The sequence below is a fragment of the Ascaphus truei genome, chromosome 2 (assembly GCF_040206685.1).
Source record: "Ascaphus truei isolate aAscTru1 chromosome 2, aAscTru1.hap1, whole genome shotgun sequence".
Lineage (NCBI taxonomy): Eukaryota > Metazoa > Chordata > Amphibia > Anura > Ascaphidae > Ascaphus > Ascaphus truei.
In genome coordinates, this window is record NC_134484.1 from 300,522,769 (window position 1) to 300,539,014 (window position 16,246).

General features: G+C 41.2%; 1 protein-coding gene across 1 annotated transcript in view; it reads left to right on the forward strand.

Annotated features, from left to right (window-relative positions):
• ERP44 (endoplasmic reticulum protein 44) overlaps positions 1-6,743 on the forward strand; it is a 77,285-nt gene extending 70,542 nt beyond the window's left edge. The window contains exons 11-12 of the mRNA XM_075586408.1: positions 4,029-4,131; positions 6,296-6,743. Of these exons, the coding sequence (XP_075442523.1) occupies positions 4,029-4,131; positions 6,296-6,400 (208 nt within the window). The 3' untranslated portion in view covers positions 6,401-6,743. The remainder of the gene's footprint in view (positions 1-4,028; positions 4,132-6,295) is intronic.
• The last annotated feature ends 9,503 nt before the right edge of the window (positions 6,744-16,246 follow it).

Here is a 16,246-nt window from a genome sequence, read left to right on the forward strand (position 1 = left end):
ATCAAACGATGTAGAAGTAATGCAACATTTTCAAGTCCGGGAACATTTGGGAAACCGTGATCATAATATGGTCTCACTTGAAATAAATTATCAAAAACATATTATATGGGTAAATTTTAATAAATTGGGGTGATGTTTTGCAGTGAAAAATATGGAAGATAAATGGGCAGTCTTTAAAACATTGTTGGAAAAGCACACTTAACATTGTATACCATTTGATAATAAATATAAAAGAAACAAGTCTAAAACAATGTTATAAACAGGTAGGGGGCGGAAATGGGCTGAAGGAGTGGCTCAGTGAGTAAAGACACTGACTCTGGCACTGAGTTTGAAGCAGGGAAACTGCTCCATGTGACGTTGGGCAAGCCGCTTTATCTCCCTGGGCCTCAGGCACCAAAAACATAGATTGTAAGCTCTACGGGGCAGGGACTGTGACTGCACAATGTCTGTAAAGCGCTAATTAGCAGTGCTATACAAGAACAAACAATTATTATTATTAAATGGAAAAGAAGTGGCAGGCTTTTAGATACTTAATGTCAGAAGGGACAGAGGCATCATATCAGAATTACAAGGAATGTAACAAAAGTTGCAAAAGGGCAATTAAATTAGCAATAAAGGATTGCAATAGAAAGTAAGATCAACACTAAAAAATTCTTTAAGTACCTAAATAACAAAGATTAGAAAACAATATATAGGACCCTTTCAGTGCGAGATGGGCACGCAAATTACTGGAGATGAGGAAAAAGCAGAGGTATTAAACAAATTATTTGCCTCTGTATTTACCAGAGAAGAATTCATTTAAAAAATAGTGCCACAACCTATATTAACAAACGGTTTGTAAACTGAGGAAGCAGTGCATAGGCGGCTTGATAAAATTAAACTAAGGCACCTGGCCCCGATGGCATTCACCCAAGACTTCTTAAGAAGTCAGTAATAGCCAAACCAGTACATTTAGTATTCAATGATCTAGATCACAACCAGGGAATTATAGATCTGTTTGCCTGACCTCAATAGTGGGGAAGCTAGTTGAATGTGTAGTACACGTTAATCAGGAATACTTAATGGAGATGAGGTCCCGGAACTGTCTGCTTTTCACCAATATCTTCTAGCATAGTGTTTCCACTGCAGCAAGGGATTCTGGGACATGACATGCAAATATGCACACTGTCACCTTTTGCTTGAAATCTATTTTGACATGGACCCCTGTTAGGTTATGTCTGCCGCATTACACAGCTTTTCAGCACAGCCTAGGTTAAAGTGCATAGCCAGTAAACCTACTCAAAAATGGATAAAAAAATTATTAATAATTAGCTTGGATTTATGAAGGATAAGTCGTGCCAAACTAACCTTATTCATTTCTTTGAAACGGTAAGTAGGAATTTAGACCAGTTTAATGTAGTTGATGTAGTTTGCTTAGATTTTACAAAAGCTTTTGATACGGTTCAACACAGGAGGTTTGTGTACAAAATAAAGCAAATTCGACTCAGTAAAAATATTTGCACCTGGATTGAAAACTGGTTGAAAATAGAGTTGTTTTAAATGGAAACTTTTCAGGTTGGGCTAAAGTTGTGAGGGGAGTACCTTAAGGATTTGTACTGGGACCCCTGCTTTATAACTTGTTTATTAATGACCTTGAGTTTGGCATAGAGCGCAAAGTCTCCATCTTTGCTGATGACACTAAATTGTGTAAGGTAGTGGAATCAGAGCAGGATGTAATTTCTCTAGAAGGAATTGGATTGAATTGGAAATTTGGGCAGGTAAATGACAGATGAGGCGTAATACAGATGTAACGTTCTGCATTTTGAAAACAAGAATAAACAGACAACATACAAATGAAATGGGGCACAATTAGAGAAATCATTGGAGAAGGATTTAGGAGTGCTTGTAGATAGCAGGCTCAGCAATAGTCATGCAGTAGCTGCCAAGGCAAATAAGATCTTATATTGCATTAAATGGGGAATGGATGGAAGGGAAATAAACATAACTATCCCCCTCTAAGGCAGCGGTGCGCAAACTGGGGGGCGCAAGATTGTTTAGGGGGACGCTGGCGGTGATTTTTCCAGCAGAGAGAAATGCAGTCTCTAGCTGCAATTTCTCTTTCGGCCATTAGGTGGCGCTGTGCTACACAGCAACTGCAGCACCTCCTTGAAGCATCAGCGTGGTGAGTATGAGAGCGTGGGACATTGGGGGGTGAGTGAGTGGGACATGGGGAGAGTGAGTGGGACAATGGGGGGAGAGTGAGTGGGACAATGGGGGGGAGAGTGAGTGGGACAATGGGGGGGGAGAGTGAGTGGGACAATGGGGGGGAGAGTGAGTGGGACAATGGGGGGGAGAGTGAGTGGGACATGGGGGGGAGAGTGAGTGGGACATGGGGGGGAGAGTGAGTGGGACATGGGGGGGCGAGAGTGAGTGGGACATGGGGGGCGAGAGTGAGTGGGACATGGGGGGGCGAGAGTGAGTGGGACATGGGGGGGCGAGAGTGAGTGGGACATGGGGGGGCGAGAGTGAGTGTGACATGGGGGGGCGAGAGTGAGTGGGAGGCAGGGGGGGCAAGAGTGAGTGGGGGGCAGGGGTGGGCGAGAGTGAGTGGGGGGTAGGGGTGGACGAGAGTGAGTGGGGGCAGGGGTGGGCGAGAGTGAGTGGGGGGCAGGGGTGGGCGAGAGTGAGTGGGGGGTAGGGGTGGACGAGAGTGAGTGGGGGGCAGGGGTGGACGAGAGTGAGTGGGGGGCAGGGGTGGGCGAGAGTGAGTGGGAGAGTGGGGGGCAGGGAGTGGGAGAGTGGGACATGGGGTGGGGGGTGAAAGACATGGGAAGGAGAGACCCTGGCGGGAGGGAGAAAGAGAGAGAGATACACACTGGGGGGAGGGAAAGAGTGGGGCGAGGGGGAGACACTGAGGGGAGGGATAGAGACACTGGAGGGGGAGTGAGAAATACTGGGAGAGCGAGAGACTGGGAGAGGAGTGTGAGACTGTGGAAGAGGGGAGAAAGGTCCTGAGACGTCCTAATGTGGCAGGAAGAGCGAGATTAATAATACAGCATAAATGGGGACGCTATTAGACAAATATCATACTATTTATTTTTAAGTGATGTAATTTGTGTTATAAATACTTTTTTTTGTAGACGCGTGGCGGGGGCGTCACCAAGCTGGTTCTCCCTCATTGACTGAACCAGCTCACGTGCGCTGATGTCATGTGATTTTGATTACATCAGGCAGAGAGGGGGGGGAGGCCGAGAAATTTCATCGATGAAAAGGGGGGCTCGGCATAAAAAGTTTGCTCATCCCTGCATACGGTATTAGTAAGACCATACCCTGCATATGAAGTACTGTTTTGAGCACCACTCCATTAAAAAAAACGATATTATGGAACTAAGAAAAGTGTGGAAAAGAGCAAACCAAATTAATAAAGGGGATGGACAATCTGACTTATGAGGAGATAGTTTAGATTTTTTTTACATTAGAAAAGAGGCCTCTAAGCGGGGATATGAGAACTATATACAAATATATTTGGGGACAATACAAAAAGCGTTCAAAAGAACTATTCATCCCAAGTACAAACTAGATGGGGGTCAGACCCTAAGGATGGAAAGAAGGAGATTTCACCAGCAACAAAGGAAAGGGTTGTTTACAGTAAGGGCTGTTAAAATGTGGAATTCATTACCCATGGAGACTGTGATGGCAGATTCAATAGATATGTTCAAAAAAAGGTTGGAAATCTTTTTATAAAGGAAAGGTATACAGGGATATACCAAATAAGTAAACATGGGAAGGATGTTGATCCTGGGAGAAATTGGGTTGCCATTATTTGGAATCAGGGAGGAATTTATTTTTCCCTTTATGAGACATCAGTGGATGATGATTCACTGGGGCTTTTGGTTTGCCTTAACGCTGGATCAAAATACTGTACATACAAATATTGGATAAAGTATCTGTCTAAATTTATAAAAACTTGATTGACGTGTCTTTTTCTCATCTACTATGTAACTATTAAACTGTACAAATATTACACCAGCCATTTCATATTTTTTCAGAATTCCTGGTCAACTAAAACAATTTGTATTAGATCTACACTCTGGGAAGCTTCACAGAGAATTTCATCATGGACCCGACCCTACTGATGTAGCTCCTGGTCAGGTATGTTATTGCTACAGTGTGTCTCTTCTGTGTAATATTTTTTCTGGCTGATGTTCTTAGAGATATTGTGTTCCCAGTCATAGTTTCAAATTTTAAGATTAACAGTTTACACTTTTCAGTATCAAGAAAAGTCTTAAACTTCATGTTAAATGAGGTTTTCTATTACCCATGATATCTAGACCAGTACACTCCTAGGGGTTTGTGTGTGTAGCCCCTTTTCCCCCCGTGTCTAGGGTGACCACGTGTGCTGCTATTACCTGAGTGGCAAACAGGAGGCCTGATCTTCTGCTACTGGGAGCCTGGGGTGTGTGTAATGAATATACGAACAGCGCCTCCCCCTGGGAAGGATCCTCACACAGTGGGATAGCCCCTCCCAAGACAGTAACTTATAACAGGAACAATAAAATATATATATCGACCCGTGGAATATACCCCCATGGTAATTGGGTGCAGGAGCGTCTGTGTCCAGGCCACAATAGCCAATCCCACCCAAAGTATGTGACAGCGCTGCCCTTGTGCAATGTTGGTGCACTTTTAGATATACCTGCCCGGTTACTCCAGCCCCCGAGTGCCGCTGGGTACTAATAAACAACTGATCAGTCTGTCCACCAAAGATCTGCGTGGGGTGGTATTCGGTTGGAGGGTCCCACCTTAGGATAGTCTCTGGTTTGATGGCCTGGTCTGGTCCCAGATGCAGGCAGCGCACACTGCGTGCATCCGTAGCACATATGCTGACTAACACTATATTGCTAAGGGAAGCGTCCCTGTCTAAGGGCCATCCCTACAGCACACAAGCTATCAGTGATGGGGTCTAGCTGGAACCTATGGGGATGTTCTGACCTAGTCCAGTGGAGCACTTCTCCCTGGACATTACCTATCCCTTTTCTATCCTAACTAGCAGTCCCCTTAACTGTCAGAATCCCAACTGTCAGAATTCTAACTGCCATACATCTCTCAGCCCTATTGGTTGCCTGGCAACGCATCCTGCAGCCCCTGAGGCTGCTGAAACTTGTAGTTCCCTTGCAGTGCTATACTCCTATGGAAAGGTAAGGGGACAAATGGGACCAGGGAACCCAGGCTATACTTGCATAAAAGGGTAATGTCAGGAAGTAATTCTCTGCTTGACACAATGCAGTGTCAATGTTCAAAACTGACAAACGGGGTTCATTTGATAAGTAGTTTATTGCAAAGTATGATTATACTCATTCAAAAGTCTATAAGACTCTCTGCCAGGGAGTGTCCAAGTAGACTCTTATACATTTTTGGTTCCTTTGTCTAAAATGTGTTACTAGGCAGATTATACTAACCACTCCTTAATTCGTAAACCAATCATCTTACAGCTCATTAAACCTAGTTAGAACTGGCCTCAAAACAGTTATGAATAGATGCTTGATATACACTATCACTAGGAATGTGGGCGTTACTTTAGTCAGTCGTAAATCTACTTAGAAGCGAAACCCCCATCTATACCAGACACATTCCTACACACAAAATGGAAACTGAAGACAACAGATTTTACAAAATGGAAATTGAATATAGCTTTCAATCCTTCTCCAGAGAACCCCCCCCGTCCATTTCAGTAATATATCAACAGTATCTTCATTTCAGCAATATTATTTCGTCAGCAGCATCACATACTAGCAATTTGAAAGGATCCCGCGCATTGCAGCAACGTGGTATACCCTGCCTGTGTTCTTCTATATGCATGCAATGTGTGTGAACCCTTAAGGCTGCTAGTGTGAGGTTAGTCAGGTCTCCGGGCTCCTTCAACTAGCCTCCACTGTCCCTTGGTACTCCTTCATAGGGTGGCTGAAGGGGGGAAAGCGGGGACTGCCTGGGCCTCAGGCCCCCCTGCTGGCGACCCTACCATATAGATCCCAATCCACGGTCTGTAGGGTCCTCCACTACACTGGCTGCTGCCCCTTAGAGTTGCCAGTAGTCTCTGTGCTGCCATATTGCCGCCCAAAGTGTCCCGTCACCCTCCAGAAGATTGTGTGGCTCCCTCTCTCCCAGGTTCATAGCTTTTGTCCTCCGGATTTTGGTGAAACATTATAATCATGATTATGTAACAAGAATACCCCAATATTTGTGTTAACTCTTGAAGTGTACAACAATTACAATCAGCTGTTTTATCTTGTGTGTTTTTTTTGTTTTTTTTTACCAGCAAACTGAAGATTTACCAAGTAGTCCTCCTGAGAGCTCATTTCAGAAACTAGCACCAAGTGAATATAGGTACACCATACTGAAAAGGGATCGAGATGAGCTTTAAATAGTTAGAACTGCCATGGAAGCCTTGAAACAGCAACTAAAACATCAACTGCGGTGAAAAATGTTAACCTATATTTTCATAACTCTGTATTTTTTATTTGGGATAAACAGAAAAAGTAATAAATCGTTTATTTTTATTTGCTCCCCAAGCTTGTAAATACATTTGTGTTAGGTGGGTTCTTTCTGTACAGACTTTTAAAGACCTATTACAGATGATAGGAGAGAATGCAAATCTGTTTTTGAACCAACGTTGTCCTGTTTTATAAATCATATGAAGGTGTCATCACAAGATACCAATGCTGTTAACTTGCACTACCCCATTAAATTGGCGTTTTTGGATGTTTTCTGTGAAGTCTGTTTCTTTATTTTAATATTCAAAGAAATACAAACTACTCAGACAAATAAGTTGTAGCATGCATGATGTTTGAAATTTGTGTTACATTAAAGATACATTGGAGGGGGAAAAAAAAGCTTTTTATATGCATGACAGAATAGTAGGAAATATCCAAGACAGGTAGCAAGTTACTTATATCCCAGAACAAAGTAACATCTTGGGCCAATGTCAATTCTGATAACCTCTCTATGTACCAAGATAATTTAGGTTGATTTAGGTCTAAAATATCACTACCCAAAGGAGTGAGGTGATACTAGCAATAGTCTCCCATCTAGTACTTCCCAGCATATGTTTCAGTGCCAGGGAAAATTGATACAGTATGAACTTATTTGCCAGCGTATCTGCCACTACATGGCACCTTTCTTGTGATCTTCAGACCTATTTTAAAGTTAATAGTTTTGATTTTTTTTTCCTGTTAATTTGAGAATAAATCTTTTGTGTCTGAGTTGAGGAAAATAGTGTTACTCTTAAAAGCCTGTAATTTAAATTATGTTAGTCTAAATAAAAATTGTATAACCTACAACTGAAGTACTTGCTTATTTTTACACCAACCATACACACACTACATTCCAGATTTGTCCCTTTCGTCCTATTCAGGAACATAATTCTAAAGTACATTGGTCTTTTTATCCTATATGCCAACATTGTTTTAGGCTTCTCTTCTCAGACAATTTTTTTTTAACAGGCCAGATCACGTTACTTTTGAAAACGAACAAGCGTGCATTTTTGACGTTTCTTTACAGCAGCAGCGTACATGCGTAGTCACTTATTTAGGAAATAGTTTAAAAGCCTAAATCCTTTCCATCTGTCGCACACTTATCTTGTATATAATATATACCCCCCAAAGAACTAAACTTACCTACTATTTCGGTGAAAGGGCTTCTATGATTTGTATGATAAATGACACTGATTATGATGACAATCGTCAAGACAATATTTTGCTTTCACTTTTCTGTTTTTCCCGCAAATACTTAGTTTTTTTCCCCCTTTGAATTGATGTATTTAAATATAATAATCAGAAATAATAATCAGAAATGCTATAACTACTATGTGTGTGCGTGTATATCATGAGGAAAATATAACAAACGATTATTAGGCAGGGAAAACATTTATTGGAAGAAAGTTATTTCCAGGTGATAGAAAAATGTAATGATTTCAACTAATACAATTTTCTGGCATTTTTAAATAAAGATCATTTGTTTAGACCATTATGTGGTCACCTTAAAAATGTTCAGAATTGCAGTTAATATTTTAAATAGTGAATTGTTTCAAGCAAAAAAGCAATACATGGAGTTTTGTTAATTACATATTCATCCTTCAATAAATGAAACAAAGTGGAGATGTTGTGGAGATGGTTTGCTGCCAAAAAATAAAATTGTTAATATGCCATAATTTCTCAGGGTTTGTGAGCGCTTTTGATTGCTGTATTGCACCAGAGAGCAAGTCAACAACTCCGAAACCACCAAAGTTCTCTCTGAGTTATGCTAGTAAATACCTTTCAGACAGACAAGTACAACTTCTCACGTACTTAAGAGCTTACATTTTCAGCTAGACATGAACAAAATAGATATCGGTCTTCACATGAATATATTCCTAAAAATATTCCTTTAAAGCACATTGTTTCCCCACATCACCGCTCCTGAACCTCCCCATTCCCTTGAACATTGGAGGGCCACTTATGAGCGCCAGGGATCCCTCCCCCCTAAATTCAGGGTCTTTATAACCAGAATTGCTGCTTTAAGGTCTACCAAGTGCTGCCACGTACATTTTTATTAAGAGACATTAAAATTGTAATTTGTTTGTAGAGACCCACCATTTTAATGCTTTTTTGGTGGCAATACAGTTCCCATTTTTATTATGTATAAGTGCAGCAGTTGCTTAGCGTTAAGGAAATGTAATTACCGAAGCTGGCGATTGATCAGCAAACATCCTACTCCCCAGTTTCACACTATTTCAAAAGACGAAGTGCTGTGCCTTTGTGCATGGTTGCTGTAGCAACCCAAGGAAGCGTAATACATACTCATTTTAAAAAGGGCATAAAAAGTGGGGGAAAATATGCAGCAAGTATTATCAATACAACACCACTAATGTATTTTTTTTTAAAAACAAACAAAAAACAGGATTTTGAATGCAAGCTTAATAGATTAAAACTAATTTAAAATGTCAAAGTATATGGGGGGGGGGAGAGAGGAGGTTAAGCAGTATGCACATACTATGCAACTGATGTATTTGAAAAAATACAGGATTTTTAATGTAATCCATGTTAATATTTTAATAACTCTTAGAATTATGTTTCTATACCCAACAACAACCTTTTTTCACCTTCTAAGTTTGTGTATTATCTAGCTCTTAAAGCTGTTTCATTAAAAGCTAAAGCGGTGAAGTGGTTCCCCCTTCCTCGTGGTGCCAGCACAAAAACTTAGAACAGCGCAGGGAACTCTCCAGATCTAAGGAAAAACATAAACACAACAATAGTGTAGATGTGCCAATAGCAAAATACAATAATGATGTGTGCAAATACCCACTCACATGATGATAAATCATTCAGGCATGTATCAGATAATTACTGATCAGGAACTGATGTGGTGAATCAACTCTGGATCTTCCAAGGGATATTATGAAAGAAGAAAAAGGTCATAGTACAGATCAATTTAATTAAAATATTAAACAAGTGCAGTGAGCTCCAACAACTCACATGCTCCCAGTAACAGACAATGTGACCACTCGTGGTCCTGCTGCAATGGTGTCTCGATATGTCTTGCAGGCGCTGGGTAAGTTCAAATTTTCCCTCCACCCTTGACTCCAGAGTATTCCCGAACACTGCACAATCAAACAAGTAGCTGGGGCCTTCCTCCAAGTAGTTGGTTCCCCCTCTGATCAAAGCTCTGACTTGCCTCCAAATCAGCAGCACATGATGGAGGCTGAGTGCCGGAAACTATTCGCTGGAGTTAGAGACTCACTCCAAAGGACCACAGACAGGTGATGATTGGAGACAACAGTAGAAGACTAGCAGCAGGTAAGGTGTCCACCCTACGCGTTTCACTCATGTGAATGAAGCACACCTGAGGAAGGGAGATCCTCGAAACGTTGTGTGTTTGCAACCTGCAAATAAACCACTTTATATTATGCTATAATGTCTGGTGTAAGATTTATTCGAATGGTGCGGCAAGAAGAAGAAGAAAGTTATGTGCTGCCTGATGGACTGAAGGAAATGAAATGCAATAGCGAGGGAGGGAAACAAAATAAGACATTAATTTATTATAAGATCTAGAAATAAGAGAGCAAAAAGAGGGACCTTCGATACTGTAATATGTCAAGTCAGTTTATTAGACTGGTAAAGGTAAAAAGTATGCACTCACAAATTGTGCTTGCCAGTAGCACAATTGTTAGTAGTAGTTAGTAGTTGTTGAATTCTTGAGCTTTATCCTCTGACGTCTCCTCTTGCACTCCGTTGTTGATGCCGTTATCACCGGACCTCCAGGCAGGCTTTTTTTTATCCCAATAGGCTTTCATAGCAGCTGAGCTCCACCCGCAGTGACGTCATCCAGCTCCAGACTACCGCGCCATACACCCTGCACCAGAAACCCCCTGGGACGCCTGGAGTTCCGGTGCTAATGGCATCAACAACTTAGTGCAATAGGAGACATCGGAGGATAAAGCTCAAGAACTTCAACAGCTTACGGATAGCCTGTCAGTAGCACTAATTTGTAAGTGCATACTTTTAACTTTTACCAGTCTAATAAATTGAGTTTACATATTACACTATCGCAGGTACCTCTGCACTCTTACCGTCTAGCTGACGTGACCGCGATTAAGAAGGCCATCTTTAAAGACAAGTTGCACATGTCTGCTTCCTTTAAGGGTTCAAATGGTATATCACATAAAACTATTAGGGGCTTATTCACTAAACTTCGATAAGTGCATTAATGCACTATAAGTTCCCTTTTAGAGTGATATTGCATGTGTAGCTATTCACAAAGCTTCAATAACAGGGCAATATTGCACTAAAACGGCTTTTTACCGAACAACAAGTAGTGTGGTAGCTGAAAAAATGCCCAAACGCACATTTTTGGCCTCCAACTGCTATTCCTTAAACCCCGATATGAATGTCGTACTATAAAAACTCAAAGGGTGGCGAGATCAGAATTGCGATTTGCATATCACGGAGTTTTTTATTTTTACTGCATAGGATTGATTCCGGGGGTCTCGGTGCTGACCCGCATATATATATTTCAGCTCCAAAGACCCCCACAATCAATACTACGTAATAAAAATAAAATGACATCCAGTTTCATTACCTTAGCGCCTAGCTGCTAAGGAAATGAAGGTGTTAAATAGTAGGCACTGCTTTGTTGCTGGTATAGGGGGTGCGTGAAGCTTGTAGTTGAGCCAGGATGGTGTTTAGGCCTTGCGGGAGGGTATGTATGTACAGTCATGTGAAAAAGAAAGTACACCCTCTTTGAATTCCATGGTTTTACATATCAGGACATAACAATCATCTGTTCCTTAGGTCTAAAAACTAGATAAATACAACCTCAGATGAACACATGACATATTACACTGTCATGATTTATTTAACAAAAATAAAGCCAAAATAGAGAAGCCATGTGTGAAAAACTAAGTACACCCTTACTGCTTCCATAGGAATTAAGATGCTAATTAGCAAACAGGTGCTGCTAATCAAATGCCCTTGATTAATTGATCATCAGCAAGTGGGACCACCTCTATAAAAGCTGTAGTTCAGCAGTTTGCTGGTCTGGAGCATTCAGTTGTGTGTTAACATAATGCCAAGGAGAAAAGACATCAGCAATGATCTTAGAGAAGCAATTGTTGCTGCCCATCTATCTGGGAAGGGTTATAAGGCCATTTCCAAACAATTTCAAGTCCATCATTCTACAGTGAGGAAGATTATTCAAAGGTGGAAAACATTCAAGACATTTGCCAATCTTCCCAGGAGTGGACATCCCAGCAAATTCACCCCAAGGTCAGACCGTGCAGTGCTCAGAGAAATTGCAAAAAACCCAAGAGTTACATCTCAGACTCTACAGGCCTCAGTTAACATGTTAAATGTTAAAGTTCATGACAGTACAATTAGAAAAAGATTGAACAAGTATTGTTTGTTTGGACGGGTTGCCAGGAGAAAGCCTCTTCTCTCTAAAAAGAACATGGTAGCATGGCTTAGGTTTGCAAAGTTGCATCTGAACAAACCACAAGACTTCTGGAACAATGTCCTTTGGACAGACGAGACCAAAGTGGAGATGTTTGGCCATAATGCACAGCGCCACGTTTGGCGAAAACCAAACACAGCATATCAGCACATACCCCTCATACCAACTGTCAAGCACTGTGGTGGAGGTGTGATGATTTGGGCTTGTTTTGCAGCCACAGGACCTGGGAAACTTGCAGTCATTGAGTCGGCCATCTACAACAGAATGGCGGAAAAAGAAAAGAATCAAGGTGTTGCAATGGCCCAGTCAAAGTCCAGACCTCAACCCAATTGTAATGCTGTGGTGGGACCTTAAGAGAGCTGTGCATAAACAAATGCCCGCAAACCTCAATGAACTGAAGAAACGTTGTAAAGAGTGGGCCAAAATTCCTCCATAACAATGTAAGAGACTGATAAAGTCATACAGAAAACGATTACTTCAAGTTATTGGTGGTTCTACAAGCTATTGAATCATAAGGTGTACTTAGTTTTTCACACATGGCTTCTCCATTTTGGCTTTATTTTTGTTAAATAAATCATGACGGTGTAATATGTCATGTGTTGTTGTTCATCTGAGGTTGTATTTACCTAATTTAAAGACCTGCTAAGGAATTTTATTATCTCCTGATATGTAAAACCATGGAATTCAAAGAGGGTGTACTTTCTTTTTCACATGACTGTATGTATGTCTTTATTTATATAGTGCCATTAATGTACATAGCGCTTCACAGTAGTAATAGACGTGACAATCGTATAAATAACAAACTACAAATAACAGATCATGGGAATAAGTGCTTCAGACATAAAAGTAACATTGTGGAAGAAGAGTCCTTGCTCCGAAGAGTTTCCAATCTAATTGGTAGATAGGAAGAACGTACAGACACAGCAGGAGGGCATTCTAGTAAGTGCATCTGCAGGGGGCCAAGCTTTATGTATCATGTATTGTATTAGCCACGGCGCTACTCGTATGCTTCTTTAAGCAAGTGTGTTTTGAGGTAATAAATGGGCAATCTAAAAAAAAACGGCACATAACAAAAAATACAATACATTACAATGAAATAAAAACAAACATTTGCCAAAAAAATGCATTATTGTCACTGTACTTATCTATACCCAGAAAGGGGCATAGATAAACACATTGGCAGTCAATGGGTAACCTAAAAAAATACACAATTAAATAAAATATAATCAATGTGTTTCTTACCTTTGCTGTATTCACCCCTGTCCTACTCCAGCACCATCTCTTGACCAAGATACAATGCTCCTCAACAGCTGATGCACAGAAGTCCACGATCCTCTGTTGATTGTAGAGGTGTCTCCGTCAAGTTCTTTCCTTCTTTCTTTTATTCTGTCTTCTCTTCATTCTAATCCAAAAGGGGCCGAAGATGTTGCCTCGACATCTACTTGGGCTCAAATCTGACTGGTTGGTGTAACGTGACAGCTTCCATTTTTTTTAAGGATGTGAAGTCATCAAAAAGGAAGGGAAGCCAGCCAATCAGGTAGTATATGCTTCCCTCCCTTTAAGATGATGTCACTACAGAAAAAAAATGAATAAATAGAAGCCATCACATGGTATACCCACCAATCGGATTACAAGTGATACCTTTCCTTTTTTGGAGTGATGTGACATCATCAAAAAGGGAGGGAAGATAGCCAATCAGGTAGCATGCCTCCCTCCCTTTTTGATGACGCCAAAAGGAAAGTTATGACAATCCGATTGGTTGGCATACCATGTGATGGCTGCAATTTTTTTTGGGGTGGGGGCTGAAGTGACGTCATCTTAAAGGGGGAGAAGTATATAGTAGCCAAATGGCTGGCTTCCCTACCTTTTTGATGACGTCACATCCTTAAAAAAACCGAAAGCTGTCACATGGTACACCAACCAATCGGATTGGGAGTGTACCATTTGAAACTCAAATGTGACATCACAGGCTTTATACAAGGCCTGTAATGTCTCATTTGAGCACAAGATGATGTCGGGGCAACATTTCCGGCCCCTTTTGGATTATAAAGAAGAGAGAAGACAGAAGGAAAGAACTTACCGGAGACGTCTCTTCAATCAACAGAGGATCGTGGACTTCTGCGCATCAGCTGTTGAGGATCATTGCATCGCGGGTCAAGAGATAGAGCCGGTGTAGGACAGGTGTGAATACAGCAAAGGTAAGAAACACATTGATTGTATTTTTTTTTTAATTGTGTATTTTTTGTAAGTTGCTCATTGACTGCAAATGTGTTTATCTATGCCGAATTCTGGGTATAGATAAGCACAGTGGCATTCAATGCATTTTTTCATGTGTTTTATTTTGTGGCTCTTTTAACTTTAAGGTTTTCAGTTTTAGACCTTCCTGGAAACCCTCTTGTAAAAAATCTAGGATCACGTTAATGGGCGCTGTTTCTGGACTGCTACCTTTTGTTCTGCACTGCACTGAACTTTTTCCAAAAACTTTTGTATACATTTTGGAGGTCACCTTTTTACTGGATCTTTTTTTACAAGGTCTCTATCACTGATTAAGATAGTACTTGTTGCTTCATTATCAGCATTTCAGATTACAGGCTGTCACTTGGTTATTCTACGGACGAGACGACGAGTATTCTAAGGCTTGCCTTAAACTAGCCCGGTTACATGCTGGGTGTAACCTGACTAGTTTAAGGCATTTCTGCATTGACCAATGGCCCATCGGATTAACATAGCAGGGTCCCTGGCAATCCCATTCAGTTTGAATGGGACTGCCAGGGACCCCCGCTGTTAATCTGACGGGCCATTAGTCAATGCAGAAATGCCTTAAACTTGCCTTAAACACTACCCAGCATGTACCTGGGTCTTTTTGGCGATTGCCACTGGTTTGTGTTAGAATAACCGCCGGCACTACAGTATGTTGGGGTGGTGTACTGGATTTTGAGAAAGAAGGTCCTCCCTGTTTGGTAATATCAAGCATGCCTCTGCTGATAACAGGTCTCTGAACCAAGCATTTCTTGGCCAATATGGAATGATCGCTACTCCCATCGCATAATTTGTTTTGAAGCCTCTCAATCATTGGAATGTAAGGAAATATATAAGCCAGTCCGAAATCTCACTGCAGTGGCATTGTCTCTAGATGTTCTGGATAGTCTTTCCAGAATATCTGGATTAACATTCTGATTTATTTCTTCAAACAGGTATGTTTCCTTGAGCTGAATTCTCTTACCAACAATTGCAACAGAAATTAAGATTTAATTAACTATTGGAGTATGTTTCTGTGTTGATAGGCAGACCCCGCCCTTAATTGTGTTAATCAATTTCTGACTGGCAGCAGTTGTTTGGAGGCTGGTGGCACCTCCCCCCAGAGCTCACTCCTCCTTCACCTTTTTAACTTGGGAGGTCTTTTCATTTGCTGCAGGAACAGGACCTATGATGGTTCGTCCCCTCTTACAGAGGTAAAAGGAAGTGTTCACAGTGTAGTGTAGGACCTGCATTAATTTGGATATACCTTGGCGTTGGTTTGCAGGCTTATGACGCTTTGGCCAAAGGGTTAACTAAATAACCAAGTATTTATTATTATTGAAGTATTTTACTTTATACTTTTTACCATATGTTTTGTCAATGGGATGTAGCATTGGGCACCCCTGTCTCTTGTTATATACAATTGCCACGCTCAGTAGCTCTCTTGTTGACATAAATATATACTGTATTCATGATGTGGTGGGTGTGGGAGTTTGAGCAAGTTGGGAATGTGTGTTAATTGTTATTCAATTGCATGTGATCAGAGTATTTAAGACAGACTATCTAGGTTGGGAAGCCCATATGGCTGTGCAGCATCAAAAATTTCACATTTAAAGTGTGTGGCAGAGTTAATTTTGCAGTTGAAATTGGAGGTGAAGATTTGAGGAAGATCGGGGCTCTGCACAACAACTTTGTGACTGTGAGAACTTAACTTTCGAAAAGCTGAGATTCTTTGTACTCTTTCTATCCTCCAGTACCTGGGAAGTCTCTCCTCCTGCATCTCACTATGCCCTCCCTATTGCTTTTTCTGCTTACTGTTTCCTCACTCTTTTGTGAATGTCTCTGTTCTCTCCAACTTCCCCACTCCCCAATGCACCATTATTTAAACACCTTTCTTCCATCAACTTCTTCACCCACACAAATCCTCTATTCAAACCCTCTATCTACTCCTTCCTGCTGCTGGGGATCTCCCCTAAGCCTAAACCCAGACATACACACCTGATTTCACCCTCACCTCCCTGCCATCTCTTCCCTTGTAAATTGTGTT